Raw genomic sequence first — 22,500 nt, 5'->3', positions numbered from 1 at the left:
CCCCACTCCCCTCTGTACTCAGCCCTCATGAGGTCCTGCCTGGAGTTTGCACCCATCACTGGGGTTCCCAGTACAAGACAGACATGGACCTGTTAGAGCAGGTCCAGAGTAGGGCCACAAAAATAATCAGAGGACTGGAATACCTCTCCTATGAAGAAATTTGAGAGAGTTGGGGTTGTTCAGCATAGAGAAGATAAGGCTCCAGGGAGACCTTTCAATACTTAAGGGGGTGTATAAGAAAGATGGGGACTTTCTACCAAGGCCTGTAGTGACAGAAAAAGAGGCAACATTTGTAAACTTGAGGAGGGTAGGTTTACATCAGACATAAGGAAAAAATCTTTTATATGAGGATGGTGAGACACTGAAACAGGTTGCCCAGAGCAGTTGTGGATGCCCCATCCCTAAAAGTGTTCAAAATCAGGTTGGTTGGGGCTTTCATCAATCTAATGAAGGATATCCCTGCTCATGGCAGGGAGGGTGGAGTAGATGATCTTTAAATGTCCCTTCCATTCCAAACCATTCTATGATTCATTGCTACGCTTTCGTTTCCATGCTTAGAGAAATTCTGTTTACAGAACTTTTTTCCCAAATGAGTTCAATTCCTTTAAGGGTGGTGTCCAGATTGCATTTATTAAACTTCAGTGGTTGGACTGCAGCCACTGCATAAACAGAGAGGATAACTAGAAAATAGCCAGTAAAAATGCACTACACATTAAGATATTAATTCCTCTCCTATTGTAATTTTTTAGCATCGAGGACTGCATTTTTTGCAAGGACAGTTCAAAGATTATTTTGATGACTAATCTGTGGAAGGATTAAAATCTTAAAGTACCAATCATGATACAAAATTTTCATTTTTTTCAACGACACTTTCTTACAGATTAACAGTAAATCAAGACTAAAAATCAAACAGTTCAGCTGTCCACACAAAAACAAATAGGCTGTTCTGGCAGAAGCTTAAGAAAGTTAAATTTTAGAAAACACTGCCATACAAGCACCTCTTTCTGGAAGTGTAAATACAAGGAATAACACATTGGCTCTTGAAAATAACATCTCTCAACTCTAGAGTTTGTTTTTCAAAATCAAAGGTTAAAAGGCAAAGTTCAGGCATATTGGTTAGAGATGTAAAGGATCTTACAGCTATAGTATTTGATACATGTTCTGAGGAGGAAGCAACTACACAAGATATGTATGAAAACCAAAAAAAAGCTTTTCTTTTCCATAAGCAAAGGAAGACTTGAAGATTTGTGTGTATACAGATAGAAATGTATTCAAATGTGATTATTTGCACAATTTTGCACTACTATTCTGTTGTACAGTAGGAGCACTGTGCTAAGAACAAATTCCCACGTGATTTACTGAGTATTTAAACATAAATTCTGAATAAATATTTTTATATTCTACGAATTGTTATTAATAGCCATGCTACTCAAATCCTAAAACATGTCATAGCTAAGTGATTTCGAACTTGTGATCAAAGCTTTCTGATCTACTATATAATTGGAATCTGTGTTTTAGGAAAGTTTAGGATCATTTCTTGATGAACCAATCGTGTTCAGAACCACTCGATACTTTTTATTAATGAAAATGACAACAGAATAGAGGGCATCGTTACTCACTTCACAGATGTCAACAACTTGAGAAAATGCTGATAGAGGATTAGGAAAAAACTGTTACATGATGAAAGGCTGAAAAATTCATGGCTTAGGTTATAGAAAGAGCAACTGGTCAGATGCTGGAGTTAAAAATTAGTACAGACAATGAAGCACTGGACCATTTTGCCTGGGGAGCCTTAAAGTCCCCATCATTTGGGCCTTTCCCAAATCATCCTTGGAGTTAGACACACATCTGTAAGAAGTATGTTAAGTCCCTGCTAACTCTTTGGGATAATAAAGAGATGATGGAGACATCTCTTAGCAATTACAACTATGACATCATGTCCAAATGTCCTCATAAAAATACCTGTCTCCTCTGAATAAGTGCTGGCAAAATACACCTCTACTTGAGCTCAGGGCTGACAATGAAGTGTCACAAACAGAAAGCAAGGAGATGAATGCAGCAGCAGCAAAAATAAAATACGGCTATGCTAAATTATTTCAAAGAACTTTTTTTGTTAAGATATAAACACATGAATATCCTCATTTCCATGGATAACCTTCTTTACAATTGATGGATCTACAATTATAAAGAAGACTTCTCCTGTAACTCAGCACTTTCAAAATAATACTCCCTGTGAAAGATGTTTTTAATATAAAAGAAGAATTCTAATATCTTGCAGATCTGCCTGCTCATCTCAATACATTACTTTTTCTTTGCTCATAGATTGCAGAACATGAAGTTCCTCTGTCTCTGTGTCTGCCTCGAACATTCAGTCTTCCATGTGCTTTACAGCTTTACATAAAGACTTTTCTCTCGCTCCTTGCAGCTGGCAAACTACAACTGCATACTGTATCTTTAAAGAAATCACAATTTATATCATTTAACTGGATAGCTGCCAGGAGACAGGTAACAGTTGCTGGACATTTACAGAGGCCTTATGAAGACTGTAGGCTGTTGGAGAAGAGCTTTGTGGTTTCAAAGGAAAGAGAAAGATAACAGGACAGGCAGCTGAGGGATTAATATCTACTAGGAAGGAATGTGTAAAGTAACTTCCAAATATTTAGGGATGAAGCCAAGTTCTCAATGCCTGCAATAACTCATCTGATATAAGGTGAACTTGTCTTCTGAGTTTTGCACAAGATAAGCCTGATCCTGCCGTGGGAAAATGTGTTTAGTATGACAGCTACTAAAATCCTGCTAAACTCTAGACAACAGCAACAAAACAAGTCTTACATTCAACTTTTAAACATTAGAATGTGTGCTGTTGCTGACAAGAAAACAACCAGATCGTATAACCAAGTACATGATTTCTTAATTAAATTGAGTTGAGCTGGTGTCAACAAGGAGAAAATATACTTGATACAATATTCTCAATTATGAATAGCACGTTTTCTACAGTGGATTCACGTCACATCAACTTTAACATAAGGGGATACCGAATAAAGCAAAACAGCAGTGAGAACTCAGGACAAGAAAATATAAATAATTACAACAAGATTTAGATTTGTTCAGTAAAATAGTACTCATTTTAAGTTTTGAATAAAAGATTCAATTTTTCTTTGGAAAACATATAAAGGCAGACAATGCCTTTTATAACCACAAGCATTAAGTTACTACAGCAATCCTTTCCTTCTTCCAAACAAGAGATTTAACAATTTAAGTTTCCGTCTATATCTTTCATGCAATTCTATAGAAGAAAAAAAAAAAAGAAAAAAGAATTATTTCATTAGGTCATTTCTCATTTTTATATGTGAAAAAAAAAAAAAGCCAGTGGTTCGGTGTTTAATCCTGAAAGCTGCCAGGAAAATTCCACAGCTCAGATCTGGGTCCTCTAAATATTGTTGCCCATATCCACCAAAAATCTTTAATGTTCTGCTAAAATCATTTAAGAAGAAGTGCTGTGGGACATCATGACAGAGAGATTGAGTCTCTCAGGCAGTTAAGTCAATGTAATGACTAGCAGGGAAAACGCTTTGCTTTTGGCTTTGTATTGAAGTGGTGGTAGATGAGAGAGAGAAGCTGCCTAGGTCAATGTGGTTACTGTGAGCTTTGTAACCAACAATATAATTTGCAACAAGTCATGTAATTCTTTTAAGCTCTTCTGGTGCATTTTTAGTCTACTCAGGGGTTGCAATAATCAGTCTAAAATCATGAAAGGATAATCTTTTTGTTGGGTTGCAGCTGAAAGTATTTTGTATTGCTATGGTGACTTCGGTACCTAGTAACACTAGGGAGTTTTTTACTTTGGTATTCAATGGCACAAAGGGCAATAAATTACATCATGTCTTGAAGTCCCTCCCAAGCTTATTTTGTGTGAGACTTTAATTTTGATACTATTGACTCACTAGCTTTCCTAGTGACTTCATACAGAAGTGTATAGATGATGAATCTTCTAAAACTCAGGTGAAGAAAGTTTTCCCAGGGGAATCTTTGCGACTGAAAAATTTCTAAGCCATATGCGTCATGGCAACCTACATTGATTTTCTTTTAAGTTTATGTTTGCCTGTTAAACAAATAAAGATTCTAAAGAGTTAAAAAAAAATCCCAACTAAATAATTAGGCAGCTCTCAAGCAACTTTAACTACTTCCCAAGCAAACCGATGTTCCGTTGATCTTCCTCACTATTCTGTAGACAGCCTTAAGCCCACAAACATTACATGTTCAAAACCAATTGGTTAGGCTGCAGATACTCCTCCAACGGTACTATCTATTCACTGTCTTTGCTTCATTACCATTACTATGCTTCAGCATATGGAAAGAAAAAAACCAGAACTCTATATTTGTGTAACACAGTATCTTTTATAGAACTTCATATTTCCAGTGTAACTTTTAATATCGGACACCTGCAATTTTTATTTATGTTTTTGTTTATTATCAACAGGTGCCCTCAATTCTTTTATGTAGTGGGCATCCTGAACTGCAATTTTGATTCAGCTACACAAAGTGTTCCAGTAAATGCTGGGAGAAGATCCACAGCTACAGAATTCTTCAATCTGTGGAAGTTTGAAAATATTTGTGTCCAAGCCAAAAAGGTGAGCTACTAAGCTCAAAGAATACTGTGGCCAATCTAATTATTTCTGTATGTTTTAATATTTTCATATGTGAAAAACTTTTAAAATATTTGTTTTTATCTGAAGCATTTTCGCTTTCTAAAGACTTCTTTGCATTAAGTATTTTCCAAGTTTAACCTGTTGAAATATATGATGTACAACTTCTCATGCTGTCTTTTTTTCCTAATAGAGGTGAACTAGTATTTCCTCAGGAAGAGCTATATTACATCTTGCCAACATAGCTATAGATCTGTAGGATATCCTACAGCAATTTTGAAAGACAAGATTTCTTTTCCATTCCACTATTTTAGATTTAGAATTTTTGTATTTATGCTTTGGTAGACAAATGGAGACAAATCCTCAAATCCTATAGTATTTTCATATTACCTAATTCTTACTCTGTCTTTCTACAATTTTACGCTATTATAAACAGTTTATTATTTTTTCTAAGTAGAATTGAACTGTGTTTATTGATGTGAATATGTACAGCCACATAGGGAGATACTAATCCAAATATTGAGAAAGGGAAGAAAGTATTAGACGAGTAATTAAATACGAATTCAGTAATGCTACAACTGTCACAGAATCCATTATTATTTCGCACTGAAGATCAGGAAACACTTCCCCCATGTACTTATCACATATACTGAAATGACAGGGAAGTGGCATTATTTCTAGATAAAATAATGCCTATATGCAAATCTCTGGATTCTTCACACAAGAAAGGAAGGTCCTGTTGTCATATACCTTTCTCAGGAAGCTGAGGGTGTGCTACCTCATTTCACTAAGGAGAGGGTGAAGCTACAACATCCTGGTGGAAGAAGACCAGAAGTATGATTCCGATAGAAGCAGTGCTCTTCAGTGGCGGTGTTTATGGATATGCTTTGTCAACCTGCCACTTTCAAATTACACCCTTACACCCTGGGCTCTCCAAGAGCCATTTTGAGAAAAAAAATTGGAAGTAACAGCTTTTTATTTTCTGAAATGCAACACTGAAGCACAAAAAATACCTTTGAAATATAACCTATCATTTTATCCATCACCAAGGATTTCAGTCTACTGTGGTGGAGTTGGGAGTTGCATTGACTTGGCAATGGAAAGCAGAGGCAACAAACAGTCCTAGCTGGCAGGCACTGCTGCAGATGCTGACAGGAGATAAAAGTGCACAGGAATAGTTAATTAGGCCACTAAAGTTTGTCTTTAGTTCATTGCTAGAGGAGATTGCATAAGATGGAATTAATGATCAATGGTCACAAAATGCCTCTGGCACATCAAGCAAGGCGTAGGAGCAAGTATGAATGAGTTTGTGTAAGTCTATTAGTGCTTTTACAACCCCTAAACTAGACTTCCCTATTTATAACATTTGTAGATAAAATTTTAGCAGTCAGTGTAGAAGCAGCTAGTGTTCTTCATGCCCTCCCTTCATTTACACTAGAATAAAAGGGAGGTGAGTCCCTTGGGGCAGAGGTAAAGAAAAATAGTAATCACAAACGCCATAATTACCAATTGAACAAAACTGGTCTTGCATACACAATTTTTCTTTTGTGATACATTAAAAAGATGTAAACTCAGTTATCGCTGTTCTAAGATCCATGCCTTCTGTGAGCACCTGATATGACTTCCCTAGGATCTGTAAAACAAAATCCAGAGCATCTTTCTCCTTAAGCCTGATTGCTAAAATTGCTAGGTTGCTTCTGCTCACTCTCTCAATGGTTCTGTTTTAAAGAAAACACACTCTAGGATTACTGGATAATTCAGGTCAAGGGCTCTAGAATACCGTGAACCCACTCCCTAAAGAAGGCACAGCTAGAAGGTCACACCAGATTGCTTGGGACTTCATCCAGTGAGGTCAGGAAAACCTTGGAGGATATGGACTATACAACTTCCTTGTCAACAGCCCCATCCACTGCCTAACGGTCCTCATGAGGAAAGAGGATATATATCCATGTATCTCTATATCCAGTCTGAAACTCTCATTTTAACTCATGCCCTCCGTCTCTCATTCTACCACCACAGTGAAGAGCCTGGTTCCATCTTCTTCCTTACCTTCTTGTAGGTACTAAAAGTCAGGTCCCCTCAAAGCCCCCTCTTCTCCAGGCTGATCTAGTTCAGCTTGCTCTGGCTCTCTCCAGAGGGCAGCTGCTTCCGCTTCTGACCATCTGGGTAGACTTTTGCTGAACTCACCCCAGTTTACTGCTGTAATTTTCAAATCTGAGGTGCCAAAACTGGATACAGATTGGGATTTTCCTTCCTCAGTACAGGGCATGGTATTTCATACAGTTCCTCTTGGTCAAGTCCTTCAACCCATACAAGTCCTCTGAATGGCCATCTTACCCTTACGCATATTGACTATTCCCCTAATTTGGTATGTGCAAACCTAATGAGAAAGAGGCCCATCCTGCAGGACATCAATTAAGATGTAAACAAGGAGAGGTCCCAGCATATTCAAATATTCCAGGAGAAATCAGAGAATACCCAAGTATTGCAAATGTAGGACCAGAGTAAAAGTCAAGAACAATTAATAACTGAATGTGAAGATCAAGCATGAAAATGGCAGAGGAAAGCTACTCTGCATATGAGTGTCTATGTATGTCTAATATTAGAGGGGAGCAGGACAGCAGGAAGATACTCATTATTACCTGAAAATCTGAACTAAGAGAACACATGGTGCTATTTTAAAGAGAAGAGTATGGCACAAGCTGCATAGGAAAGAAGGTACTAAGTATTAAGAGGGCTGTTTAATGAAGAAAAAGTAAAAAAAAAGGGGGGGGGGGTGATTTTATCTGTATCTTTAATATGTTTTAGGGGAATAGAGATAGCAGAAAATATTAAGACATTACACTTATATTAGCAGGAAAAATAAAACCCAAACCTTTTTAAAAAACACTTACAAACTTATTGGTTAACAGGGCATATCCAATTAGTCCTGACACAACTGAGAAAATATTTCTTGCTTGTATTTGCATGGATAAAACTGTTCTGGACTTCAACATGAGTGATTTTGCTAATGTTATAGAGTAGTAAGAGTGTAAAAATTTTCAAAGACAATAAAAAGATTTCGGATTTGGGAGAACTCCTTGTCTTATCTAGAAAAAAGGAAAAGAAAAGTGAAAAAAAAGATTAAAATATTTTGAGAAATTTAAATTGAGAAACGAGACTGTAAGAAGTTGCAATAAATATCAGATGGAGATTAGGAGTGATTCAGAGTGACTGAAGGCAGAATGAAAAATGAGGGAAAGCCAAAGACATGAAGACAAGGAGTTTCCTTGGATGAACTCCAGATCTCATTTAAGTTAACGGCAAAATTCCCCTTGACTTCATTAGGGCCATGATTTCAATTCTGAAGTTTATTCACAGCAGAAGATGTAAGACGAATATGTAATGCATCTGGCAGAACGCTTGGGGAGAAGGGAGAATAACCAAAGGTGAAACATGTATTTTTTTTACCAGATGAATGAGGTGGAATAGCAAGTATATGTAAGACCAGTAATTTTACTTGCTCTATGAGGCTTCTAAGAATAATGCTACAGTAAACAAGGAGAGTAGACGGATGTATTTAAATTTGCAAATTCCTGTGAGAAACTTCCAAAAATCTAACTCATACTAAAAGCAGACACAAAGATTTGTCAGTAATAAAAGTTATTAAGTGAAGAATAAAAGATTGTATCACAACATAGAGGTAAGGTTAACACCAAGAATTCTCTAAGATCCTACATTTGATTTCTATTTTGAATATAATTATGAATAGCCCTGAAGATATAAACAGAGATAACAACACGATATATATAGACTAGTTTTATGTGAAGTTAATTGTGAAAAAACCCCAAAGCTGACAATTCATGGCAAAATCAATTTACTGCTGACAAATAAAAGAATGAAAATAAACCGCCCATATACATCCATCTACTATAACCACTTGGGAAATACATTATGAATCTTTCAGTGGTGCCTCTGCTTAAGAAGTCCAAACCTAGTATGTTAGACTAACTAGGACAGAAAAATGACAATGACAATTATATAAAACATGTTTATGCATTTGTAAGCAGGTCCTCACTTCAACTTCTATATTCTATATAATTTGACTGCCCTTTAGCTTTTACTCATTCATCTCAAAAACTGTATAGAAGAATCCAGGAAAGAACAACACAAGTGACCTATGGCATGAGAACATATCTGTGGGAGGAAACTTTTAATTAATTTAGCTGCCTCTGAAGTCAATGCAAAAGTAGAACATTGGAGATACGAGTAATAGTGATATACTAAAAATACAGAAACATGGAAAGTATAGGAAAAAAGCACATGTTCACCTTCACCTTACTCATACTTAAGGGTCACCCAATTTAATATGGCAGTTTTATAATAACTTTATCCTTATAGTTATCACACTACTAATTTATTATAAAAATAAAAAGGCATGATGCTACTGCAAAAAAGAGGTTTCTAAAATCCTCAGTATGTTACACAGTTAATGAGTTCTGTTTATTAAAATTATTATATATAAAAATCCTATTAAAAATATTGAGTATTCAATAATTCCAAGATGCCATCTACCATTAATCTACAGGAAAAATGTTTTAACACATATTGACCTTCACACTGCAGAAGCCAGCTAACCATTAATTCATGGAGACTAGGAGCAAACCTCTCGTTTTTCCTTTCTATAGCATATGCAGTTCCCAACTCAGAGATTACTTATCTGCTTATCTACAAAATATACAAATACATTTGATCCTGAAGAGGATGGAGTTGGAGCTTGGTGCTTCCTGTCCTATCAGTTTGGGCCTGCCCAAGAACATCCAAATATCAACTTATTCTCTTTAAATTAGGGACAGCTAAAACACAGAGTTTCTGTTCAAACAAAAGTTTGAAAATGGCCATTAGTGGCATTCCAAAATAAAAAGGAAAATATGCAAAACAAGTTTTTGAATAATTTTAGCTTTATAGTAAGGAGTTTGAGTTGAAAATATGTTGAAAATAATAAAAAAACCTCCCAACAATCAAACATGCTCTCTTTGTCCTTTTAGCTTAGTACAAAGAGATGAGCTTTGTATAGAGAAATTTCTAGAGTATAAATTGACAGATTTAATGCGACAATTTCATTTTCCTTTAACAAAAAAAATCTGTTGATTAAAAATGGGCAGTGAAAACACACAGAGGATTTTTTTTACATTATGAAACATAACTAAATTGAGCAGGTCTTGGTGTTTTGTCAATTGTTTGGGGTTCTTTCTTTTAATTATTATTATTATTTTTAAACTTGGCAAGAAAAGGCAAAGACTATTAATATGGATATCCTATTTCCACTAATATATTAAATTTTGAACATGGATAAAGACATCATCTTTCTGATAAACTGGCATATTAAGAACACTCTATATATCAAATGAGGCTTAAAGCTCACCTACAATTAGCCCTTCTTACAGGATCAAAATTTTTAAGCATCAAGTTCTGATTAAGAAGATGACATTAACATAGATTTTCTGATTCTAGCAACTCTTACTAAAATTCCCATCCTTGACATTTGCTTGCTCCCTTTGGTGTCTAAATAAATGTATTTTCTCTGTGATAGAACCACAAAAAAGTAGAGACTTGACAAGAAATTAGCTTAGGGCACAGGCCTCTAAAGTCTTTCAACCCATCAACTGCATCTAGTTCAAACGTCTAAAGTTAACATTCTAAACAAAGAAAAGTATTAGGGAGAAAAGGCACAGAAGTTTTTAAGGCAAAATTTCAAAGGAAAATGACAAAATACTAGAGATTTCAGTGTGAATATTTTTGGGGTTATTGAAGAACCATAGAAAAAGAGCAAGCCCAGAAACAACAAAGTTCAAGAGAAGAGGCTGTGGATCTGGCATGCTCTGTAGTGTCTAATAGTTGGGAAGTTTTAAGAAGTGTACCAGTTACACCAAAACTTTGCAGCAACAACTAAGTACCTGAGTTATCTTGTCATAGAAGGAAATCAGGTTTGACAAACTGGACTTCCCCCTCATGAATCTATGCCGGCTGTCACCAGTGACTGTGTTGTCCTCCTCTTTTTTTACTCAGTAGTTCCCAGAATAAGGTCTTCCATGATTTTGTCAGACACTGCATTGAGATCAACAGGCCTGTAGTTTCCAGTGTCCTCCTTATTGCCTTTCCTGGAAACTGGGACAACATTCTCCAGTTTCCAGTCAGCAGGGACCTCTCTGGATTCCCAACACCGCTGGCCTAGCTGGACTAGCTTGTTCTGCTAGAACAAGCCTGGAGAAAGGCCAGCTCTTCAGTTCTGTTTTTTTTGCTGAACAGCTGATGGTAGCATTTAACAAGCAGAATCACACATCACTCTCAACATGGACAATTTGGTCAAACTGACCTGTTCAGGACTTTCTGCACTGCCCTTGCTGACATTTCTCATATTAGCTGAATTCTGTGCTCACTATGTATTTCTCTGCAAGGCCAACTTTCAATTCAATCTTAAGAGTGCTTAAAAGTATTTAGCAATGAGAGCTGCTCCAAGTTACAACATAAATGGATATAGGCAATTCAGCTATCTTTGTAAAACACGGCATACATAAAAAAGCTCCTACTTTTTCAAGATTTATGATATGGATCAAAAGAAACAGGGTTGGAAGGGACTTCAAGAGATCATAAAGTCTCTTAATTTCTTTTCCCTACCCCAAAGTAGGATCATTCATACTTAAACCACTTTTGACCACTTTAATTTCTTCTTAGAAGCTTCCGGTATCAGTGGTTGAAAAGACTTTCTGTGTTGGTACATATATCAGCACTTTATTATCCTAAAGTCAGAAAGGTGGGGATTTTTTTCTGGTGTTCTTGCCAAAATACCAATCAACTATTTCTTGTCCCATTCCCAATGGACAAGTTCTTTCCCATCTTCTCTGCACAGTGTTCTGAACGCTGTCATCATTTCCCACTCAGTTCCTCTCTTCTCAAAAAACCGGGTATTTTTAGTCTTTCCCCAGTCTTCAGAAAAGACCAATCAGAAGAACTGTGTGGAAGACAGAGCTTACTTTTATGTACAATGTTCCTGTTAAGTATGCTCTCAACAACCACATACGTTTGTCAGCACACATTTGTCACCAGCTACAATTTCTACTTTTAGGAAAGACTGTGCATCCAGTCATTCCAACTTTCTTCAGAACGTTTCACCAAACTGTTAACATACAAATATTAATCATGCCTCCCATTTTTATACTACTGCAGATTTACCATTTAGATGTGAAGAGCAACATTTCAGATAAATATGCTGTATCTGTATCATTTCTGCAAGAAAACACAAATATAGTCTGCCTGCAGACTGAGCTGATTAGGAGATATCTGAGATATCACAGAGCCTAGATTAATATATCCTGCCTCTTAGCCACATGCTTTGAGCTGTGCTTAAACACAGACTTCAGCTTCACAGGGCAGTGGATTCCTGCTGAATGAAATATATACAGTGCAATACACTGGTCATTAATACGCCTGTATATATGTAGCTACAAAATAAAAATATAGCTACAAAATAAAAATATATACGATTTTAATTGTACTTCCAGTAGCTCCAGATAGATACAAATGCATAATTATCTCTCATAATGCTATGAATTAAAGGGCATGCATAGTAACAGAACACTACTTGACGGGTGCTCATCTCATGGTATGTCACTGCTACCAGGCATGGTTCACCTTTGGGCTTTATGTACCTATAGTGCTGTCAATGGCAACCAGCTTTGTGTCAAACCCTTCTCTAAATGAAGTGATGTTATTCTACAAGGGGACAGTAGTTTAAGTATATACAGCTTCTATTCAAACTACATCTGAAGGTCCTTCTCAAAACCTAAGTAATTCAATTACTACCTAAAGACTGCAAGAGTTTGGGGCAGGGGTTTGACAAACCTTTTTGTTTTGCCTTTGTACAGCGTTTTCTACAACAGGGCCCCCAGTCCATCTGTAATAGTGTATATTAAAATAAACCATAACAGTTTTGCTGAATATAGCTGAAATAAGCTTCTTCCCCACAGGAACAGAGACAAAGAAGGAACACATTATATACAAGTACATCTGGAATTCTTCAAAAACCTGTTAATACCTACCCACATAACTAAATCCAAACTGAGTCTTTTTATGGAATGGCTTGTAGACACATGATGGAAATGGACAGTCTGCTCTATCAGAAACAGTCTGGTCTACAAAATGAAGATTCAAAGCTCACAGTGTGCTCTCTAGAATACATTTGAGAAACATGAGGAAGAATAAAAAAGGCTCAGTAGACTAAAACATATATCAGCAAACCTAAATTAGAATATATTTAGTCTGGAAATTAGAATATGGCTTATAATCATCAAAGGAATGAAGTTTTCCAATGTCTTTCAAATTAGAGATGGACTATGATAATTGTAGGAGAGGTATTGTAATATATGGTTGCCCACAACATGACTCTTATCTCCTGTGTTCTTAGAGCAAGAGGAGATAAAAGCTCAGAGGTCATTTTTCAGCTATGGTGTCTGATAATGCCAAATTTGCAAGGAGTGACGAAAGGGAGGGGAAACAGGAAGAGAAATAAGAATTAATTTTCGGGGAAGTCCCTAATTACCCAGACTACTACTATCATAGCATAATACTGCATCAAATAAACATATCCCCTTATCCATCTCAATCAGAAGCCTATTTAAGCCTTTGAAAAGCACCAGTGGAGCGGCCACAATCATACAAAGATTCTGCAACATCATTAAATCCTTATTAATGGGTACAGTGGAACAATGAACTTCGTAAAATCTTGGTGTAGGAGGGAGACTACTGGATATCTTCAGCCTAATTTAAGATAAACCTTTAATGTTGTTGCTTATTTGGAGAAAACCACCAGAATGCTTGCAGTTATAACCCTAACAGAAATTACATCAGAGTCTGTACTACATATATGCATTCCCAGCACCGATCTAAAATCAAAGACTTTTGTTAGATGCAACTGCACTTCGTCAGAAGACTGTGAACTTTACTTTTGCATATGGACTTTACCAGGTATAATCACGTCTTTAGCCATTTTGAGATTTAGTAACTTTAATGTGACCTACACGTGGGGTTTCACACGAGATGAAGTCTTTCTATAAAGTCTTAAAAAAACACAACCCTACATTGGAATTTTTATTCTTTTAAAATGCTTAAAGTGCTTAGTTTTCTATGAATTCTAAAGATTAAACAATAGTCAAATAATTTCTCAGCATAATGTCCTACATTTTTCAAGGAATGCTTGGATTTATGGATCATAATTTAAACAACTGGTATAAATGTTATCAGTTGGTTATAATTGTATTTTTTTATTTGACTTTTTATGTGATAAGTAAGTTTAAAGACACATTTTGGACATGTGTATCAAGAAACAGTATTTAGAGAGTCCACTTTCAAAAATTTTGGCTTATAATATTATAGTTATTTAAAAAACAAATGCAATCATCAAGAGTGGATAAAATTTGTTACTGTCTGTGCAGTTTTAGAAATACACTTTAATGGCATTTTCATCTCAGCTTTTGCATTGTACAAAGATAGGACTCTCTTATGAACTAATTTGAGGAGCTACACGACCACATTGCAGAGAGATTTAGTTGTGCAACGTCAAACAAATTTTTAACATCTGCAACAATACTTAAGATGCTGCCTTTTCTTATACAGACCTTTTATGTGAAAAGCAGAAGTATCTTGTCCATACACTGAGAATTCATGACAGCAGTACCACAAAGTTTTCAGCAAGACAGCTTCCAAAAAGATTCTGTGAAACCCCACAGGAGCCTACCAACTTCTACAAGCTATGCTATGGGGATCTGACTCTTTTCAGCTGAAGGCCCTGTATCGCTGGAGTGATCTTTTTGTTAAGAGCATTGGGAATGTACTCTAGAAGTGCAACAATTGGGGCTGGAATCATGTAAGAAAGAAATAGCAACTTCTGATCAAAAGTAAGACGTGTAACATTTAAGAAGCTAGAGATGAAATGGTAAAGAACTGGACCATCAGCGTTGGAAAATAAGAAAATTGATGAACAGAAGCAAATGCAGAGGACAAATGGACTGAAAAGTAATGTAAAATAAAATTTAAAAAAAGGAAAATATAAATATTTAGAGAAACATTCAAGTGAAAAGTTGTCTCAACGGAAATGGTGAAAAATATTGTTAATAAAAACACCATTGCTTATTTTTCCATTAGTGTCCACATGTAAATGGTTCTGTACAAAAGCCAAAATTATTTCACTGCATATTCTCACAATAGAACTTCTTTCAGTGGGAGTATGCTCAGACAAAAGCTATAACCTTTAAGATCCCATTTCCTAGCTGTTCCTCTTTTCATATAAAAATAAGTCAATTGTTGTCACAAAATCTCTTTGCCCATTATCATCCTTATGTTAGATTTATGAATAAAAATGTGTGAAATTAAATTATACAGGCATTAAAATATCATGTGATTACGTGAAACGTTTTTGATGAACAAGGATACCCAGAAATACTGCAACTGCTACCACATTGATCTGCTCAATTACATGCTTCTCACCTATTTAATAATGCTTGTTACATCCCTGCTAATTGATATGTTTCGCGAGTTTATTTTCTTATACAGTATGTCAAGTCTTATACAATGAACAAGAGACTTGGATCATAGCAGTCCCCTAGAACAGAACAAGCCTCCAAGGTAAATGCAAAGAGATCATGAAATGGGACAATGAAATGATAACAAAAAAAAAAAAAAAAAAAAAAGGAAGAAGGAAAGACAGGGGATTGTAACATTATGAAGTTAAAGAAACAAGGGAATGAAAGGGATTAAAACTGGAATGATAGGTAACCTACTGTAAGTGGTGTGAAAGCTTAACAGTGGGGGACTGGAATAATCAGATATGGGAACGACCTGACAATGGAATGCTTTCAAACTGAAGCACCTCAAAAGTAAATGATCTTAGAGCAGAATAATCATATTTGCCTCTGGGAATAAAATTTAAAGATAAAAAAGTTTGAAAAAAAAATAACAAGTTTGATGATTATGCAGATAGAACTGCAGAGAGAAATGATCCAGTCAGGGCAAGAGTGAGAAAAGGTAAAGAAGTAGGGTTGGGAACGACAAGAGCATACAAAAGAGAAGGTGACTGAAACCATAGGTGCTTGGAACTCACTTTTTCCACACAAAATCGAAGACGAAGGACAACACTGCATAAGGTCCTTTTTTTTTTTTTTTTGACTCTTACCCTTGCTCATTTGGACAAGGTTATTCTTTCTCATAACAACCTACCATAATGTTTTCTAGAAACACCTTCATCACAGAATGTATGTGTGTGTCTTGACATTTGGTTTCAAACAATTCCCATCTTACAGAGTATAGCACTGTGATAGCTGAACACAAAGAGTCATATAGGACATGATGTATGAACTCACTTTTTGAGAAGTGACTCTAAAACCTTATTTCTTATTTTCACTGTACTTTTCTAAAAAAACTGTCAACAACTAAAATTCGAGAAATCAGAATGGTTTTAATTCCAGGATTCTGGATCTGCTGTTAGGAACTAGATTATTTTGGTAAATCAGTTGAGAATGAGTTCAGTTGCCTTGTCCTCAGTCTTGTCCACAGAGTGAGAAGGGGGACAACCATAATGACAAGCCCCTTCCACAAAACCTCACCAGAGGGATATCTGCTTTCCCTATCACCTTTTCTAACTCCTTCCACTCCTTATTAAATGAGCTGCCGTTTTAACAGAATGGTATAATCGCCTCATTGTTTCCTATGGCAAGACTACATTTCCTCAGTCTGCAATTTTCCTTGTTTTTTCATGACCAATTTCTTTCAGTATCCTCAACTGCTAAAAAGCTTTACAGATTAAAATGGTACCTTTCCCCCCTAGGATTATACAATGAAGTAAAATGGCACTGTGCATGATGCATTTGCCATTATCATGGGGACAAGTGATGTGCTAAGTATTCTGGTGACAAAACACCCGGGTCTGTGCCAGTTGCAATAATCACTGAAATGTTATCAGTCTAGTACAATGCAGAGACAAACACTAGAAAAATAGTTGAACTTCATTTGCATCCCTTATTTTCCATCCTCAAGAGTGAGAACTCTTGAACATATAATAGAGACAGGAAAAGTAATAGCTTTATTGAAAGTTGATTTCATTATGATCCTGATGCTCATTTAAAAATCTAAATTTATTAGTTCTGAAAGAACTGACCTTCAAATCCCTCCAAAACTCTTCAGCAGTATGCTGTCTATTACATACAGGTTAAAAAGAAGTTGCATTTTCACTAATGCATAAACTGTCATTATTGCTCCTAAGCATCATTTCATGTCTCATCCAATGCTGTTGTTTCTACAGGAATAAAAAAAGTTTTCTCCAATGTTTCCCACAACCCAGCTTTAACTGCACTTGTTTGGGTTTGTCTTTTTTTAATTCAGAAGTCTGAATTTATATTTTGAAGGTGTGTACTGTGGAACTTACAGTTACATCCATGTACAATTGTTATGTAAGATTAGCAGCAACCATAAATAATGAATCTTTGTGTATAAAATATCTTCAGTTCTGTCTGTCACTTTGAAACCTATTGCTTATCAGCTCTAACTCACTCTAAGTTTGGAGAAGTAGTCCATTTTGAAATAATGAAGGAAGAAAGAGTCTTAAGCATTGACTTAAAATACAATTGCCTGACATAGATTGTTGACAACTGATCTTAAAAGAAATTCAAATTTTGAACAGAACATACATGCCCACAATAAGTAACACATTTTCTCAGGGAAGATTTATGTCAAGAAAGCACTCAGCGCCTACATACCAGGAATCAGATTTGAAGACAAGTCAAAGACAGAACTTGGATTTAATACTGCTGAAACACAGAAAGAAAACCTAGGGCTTAAGATCCCACTAGTCATATGCTGCATATGGGATCGTGGCCACCTTTCATCAAATAGAGAAAGGAAACTGGGAGGCACACAATATAAAATTTCAGACGCTTTATGTAATAATTAATATAAGAGTTACCCCAGCTACCAGGCCATGGTTATACTGATCACCTACAACTTCCTGCAGTATTTTTAAGTATTCAAAAAGCGTAAGAAATGGAGCAGATTATATTTCATTACATGAGGCCAAAATTTTAGAGGTTTTAAAGTGCCGTAAATACACTGGCTTGGACTCGCTGCACTTAACAAGCATTTAAGTGTGATACAGTTACTTGAAGTTACAGACCTCCTGTCTTTCTCTAGTCAATGAACAGAGACTATTTTCTAAGTAAGTTGGTTTGCCCACCTATGTTAAGATACCTGGCCACAGATGGGTAAATTAATGACTCTAAATGCTCTTACTGCTCTGTTTCACAAAACCAGATGTGAAGTACTAGGTTCATATCCAACAACTGAAACGATTTCCCGACTTTCTGACACTCAGTAGCTAAGGCACTACAATAACAGAAAACAATGTCTCTGATAATGTTCCAATGCTCAACCACAGATACAGTGACTTCCGCACACACACACAAAATATGCTAAAATCATATGATCATCCTAAAACAAGACAGTTTTGCTATCATATAGTTTTATCATACCTGATAAAGTGACAGTCAGTACAATTTTAACAACCAAATGGCTAAGATGGTTGGCTTTGACACTGTCACTGGGATTCTTGCTGAAATACCAAAGAAATTACTCCATCTGGAAGCTTGTCTAGAATTCAAACTCTGCACCTTCCCAACTGAATCCTTTGATCTCTAAATTGCGCATAACATCTTGCCTCCTTCCCTAATACCTTGCTCCATTGTTCCTGCATGTGTGCCACATAACAAGATGACAGGCAACATTGCTCAGCATATATAGCTGCTGTTGTAGCTAGGGCATCTTCCTGGGAATCAGGAGATGGAGGTTTAATCTACTTGGAGATTAATAGAGCCTCCAAATTCTTAGGTGAGTGAAGTAATTATCACACCTCGAGAACCCTTCTCTAGGGGAGAAACACTCACACTTCCTGGGTTAATGTTCTCAGTAGACTAAAACTACGTAGGTGCTTGTGCCAGTAAAATACTTTTTTTTTAATAGTTTATTAACTATTTTTCAGTTAAAAACAGAAAGAGATTATGTTATCTGTGGAGGTAATGCAAAATTTAAATTGTGTCTTCATTATTTGCCATATTCCTCACTTGTCTTCTCATTTTACTTCTGCTTTGCTTTACCTATTTACTTCTGTTTACTTCTTTCTCATTTGTTTTGCCTCTGTTTTGCTTTACCTATACTATTTTCTCATTTTCTTAAGTAATGCTCTTTAACAAAAATGAGAGTCCCCGACCAATGTGGTCATGGAAGCAAAGAAGAGGTCTCTTCTCTTCCTTGGTCCTCTGCCTCTCACGCAAGCCTCTCCCTACCCTGACCTTTCCTTGCAGATTGCATTCATTCCCTTTTTCCCTCCACAAAGAAAAGGAAAAAATGTCACAAGTGAGTGGGTATCAAGTCATAGTTTGCATGTTTTGTCTGATGCCTCATGGTCTCACAGAAGCCCAGAATTCTTGCACTAAGTTTGGTGCAAGGGATGAATAAGCATAGATTCTTTCTCCAGTGGTGGCACGGGGCATGTACATTCTGTTGCTTCAATCTATCAAGAACTGAGCAGCATGTCCTCACAAGTTTCCAGAGTTACCATAGCAAGTCCCGAAAATGCCTATTTTGACAAAAGACACATCATTAAAATGAGAGAGGAAGGCTGAATCTTGAGTTAGGGTGTAACTCAAGGTATTTGCCTTTGTTATAGGCAAGAATTGCTACAATATGCAGTATTTTAGCTATAAACACAGCTATAAATGTAGCCGTATCTACATAATCATATGCACAGATATCACAGTTTATCCAGCAGAATGGCAGCCAGAACACAGGATATGTAAACAGATCTGCCTAGCACTTACAAAACAACTTTAATAGCAAGTGTCATTCTTTTCTGTAAAGTAGCTGTTTTTAACACACATCATCTAACTCTTGTTTGCTCTTTAAAGTTTTATTGTCTTGGCATTTTATACAGGAAGAGAGCATTAGCATACTCAGGAGAACTGCTAAAAGTAAAAGGCCTCAAGCTACCCACTGCATGGTTGATAGCATAAAGCATGGGATATAAAAACTTTTGTCTGATTGCTCACTTTACTTGTTTTAGAGTAGTGTTACTCTCAAGAGCATATATTCATGTTCTTTCTACTTCAAGTTTTATCACTTCTTTTGTATTATTTAATACATCTAAAGACACTTCCAAAAGACAAATTTTTCCATTTTGAAAAAGTAATGGTTTGGAACCTGATAAAATACATGAATGTTCACAGTGTATTATTTTCAAAGGCAAGTAGAATAAATGTGCAATAAAACAATTAAATGCATGACAATAAACATTTCTGTGTGATCACAGATATATTAAAACACCAAACAAAAGGAGAAAAAAATCAGTAAAATATTTCCCCTTAAAAAAAGGTCAGATCAAAATGGATTCTTCACACATCAGAGCATAAGTAAAAAAGGGAGTCTGGTCTCAATTACTGTTACTGTTAAATATCCCACTCTAGCAATTAAAATGAACATTTAAAATGTGAAAGAGAAAATAGAATGAAAAAAGGCAAATGAGATCAGCTTCTTAAAACATAAAAAAAAAAGACACTATAACTGTAGATACACTTTAAAAATCATCCTACAGTAAACTTAAAACTAAGTCTACTTAGATATCACACCGCTAATTATTATATAAATAACCTGGGAAACAATACCTCCAAGATACATGTTTTACTATTTAGTAAACAAGAAACTGCCATGTTTGACAGCACTGATTAAGGCCAGGCATTTCTAAAGCTTCAGACACATTTCTGAAATCCACAATACATCAATTTTTAATACTTCCACTCTCTCAGCTCCATTAAAAAGATGGTAGGGGAAAGAATTTAGAGTAATTAATGATATAGTTAGCTGCTAAATATTAATAGGAATCGTAGTCTTGCATAAAATATAACATATAAACCTTGCCAATACAGACGCACCAGTAATTAAACTTGAATATGTAATTACACTGATTTATATGACAGGCAAAAAGTTACACTTTACTGGCTTCTATGTAAACTGTGGGCAACAGTTAAACTTTGCATTTTATGGTTTATATAAATGGGCAATATCTCTACTACAGTTCATAAATGGTTTAGAGACTCATAGTTAAAATTACAACTAATTCCAATGTGAACGTTCCGACTATACCTTACAAACCAGGCTGTGAAAATGACCACAGAGATCAGCCTCCCATTAAGTTCAGAGATTGCAAGCAAATTGATGAGGCTTAAAAAAAAAACCAAAACAACAAAAAAAAGCTTACGGCAATCTAACTACAAAGTAAATGCAGATTCATCTATTTAAATACTTTAGTATAAATGTTTAGTTTCAAATATATAGCTCCAGATGTTTCACTTACCATCTTTCAAAGCTCTTTTGAGTAATACTGTGTCTTAGACTAAGGCATTTTTTCTTGGAAGAAAGCTAACTGCACTTACATGTGAGGCTGAGGAGAGCAGCCTGGACTGCTATTTCCATTACTGTCAATGTGATCCAGCGAACCATTGAGATCTTCATGGACTGCCTGCAGTAAGCCACTGGATGCGTTATTTATCAGTCCTGGGTTACTAAGCAATGGTAAACTACTCTCTGCCAGTGCAGCCTACCAAAATGAAAAGTAAAGCCAAAATTATTAGTCCACACATATACATAGCAGTCATACGTGTATGAACATTCAGAAATAAACGCACACGGAACAGCTCATTTTGAGTAATTGTTGAGGTGGTCAGAAGGATTTTGTGCATTTCCAATTATTTTCACATTCTGAATATAACAGCATTTCTACTTCTGGTTTACTCTTTCTTTTGCTTAGGTTTCATTATTTTCCATTATTAACTATGTTCTGATATTCATGGCACTTTCTAGTTTTACATCATTTTCTGACTTTGAATTACACTTAACCCCTTTGCCCTTCCACACAATGTATAGCTCCTTTATAATGCAGGCAGCTGCTGTACTTTAAAAAATGACCAGAACTTAACTCAAAATAAAAAAGTCCTGACATTTGCCTCTTCTGCATAAAAATTATATATTATAATTAAACTTTAAAGTTTTTGCCATGAGCACCATGTTCCCCAACACTATGATGTGAAATCATTTATGACAGCTTGGATAAATATTAATGCATATCCACATGCATTTGCAAAAGCTTCTATCAATCTAACATTTGCAGCAAAACTGAATGTTCCAGATTTTGCCACAGGGTGTCCTTCTTGCTTCTTCACATCAAAAGTAGCATGAAAAAGAACTACTACTTGCAGTGCTAGGTAATACAACTTACTTGGATGATAAACCCAGCTATTTAGAATGACCATCAGGTCCACATAAACATAAAGACAGGTAATTCTATACCAATGTATAAGCAGAAATAAAGTATATCACACACAAGAACATAATCGGTGCGTATAAAGAAAGAATTATTTAGTATTTTTTACCTGCAAGCTTGCATTAAGAGCTGCTCCATAGCCTAAGCTGGTGGGTATGTTTTTCACTAACGTTGGGCTTCTGAAAATAAATGATTTTTCAAAGTTTAAAAAACAAGCAGACATCCTGTCTGGCTCATTGGGTTAATGGATTGGTTTGTCAGCTCAGAAGACCAGAGTTTACAAAGGAAAAATGAAATGAAGTTGGGAGTGAAGGGGCTCAACCTGTTAGAACACATTGATTTACTTGCATCAGAAAAGCAAAAGTCTTGTTATAATTAGGCCCATGTGGAAATTTGCTACAAGAGCATAAAGTCTCTGATCTCACTGAAAGAATTTAAAAGAAATAGCTTTAAAATTTGTAC

General features: G+C 35.8%; 1 protein-coding gene across 1 annotated transcript in view; it reads right to left on the bottom strand.

The window, feature by feature from the left end:
• Window positions 1–22,500, bottom strand: part of FOXP2 (forkhead box P2) — a 409,998-nt gene that overhangs the window by 9,331 nt on the left and 378,167 nt on the right. The window contains exons 19-20 of the mRNA XM_042018066.1: window positions 22,148–22,217; window positions 21,152–21,315 (exon numbers count right to left, since the gene is read on the bottom strand). Coding sequence (XP_041874000.1) covers window positions 21,152–21,315; window positions 22,148–22,217 — 234 coding nt within the window. The remainder of the gene's footprint in view (window positions 1–21,151; window positions 21,316–22,147; window positions 22,218–22,500) is intronic.

The sequence above is a fragment of the Corvus kubaryi genome, unplaced genomic scaffold (assembly GCF_017639235.1).
Source record: "Corvus kubaryi isolate FWS band 111438036 unplaced genomic scaffold, C.kubaryi_AGA036_p1.0 137, whole genome shotgun sequence".
Classification (NCBI taxonomy): domain Eukaryota; kingdom Metazoa; phylum Chordata; class Aves; order Passeriformes; family Corvidae; genus Corvus; species Corvus kubaryi.
The sequence above is the reverse complement of the archived record's forward strand: the minus strand, read 5'-3'. Positions and strand labels throughout refer to the sequence as shown.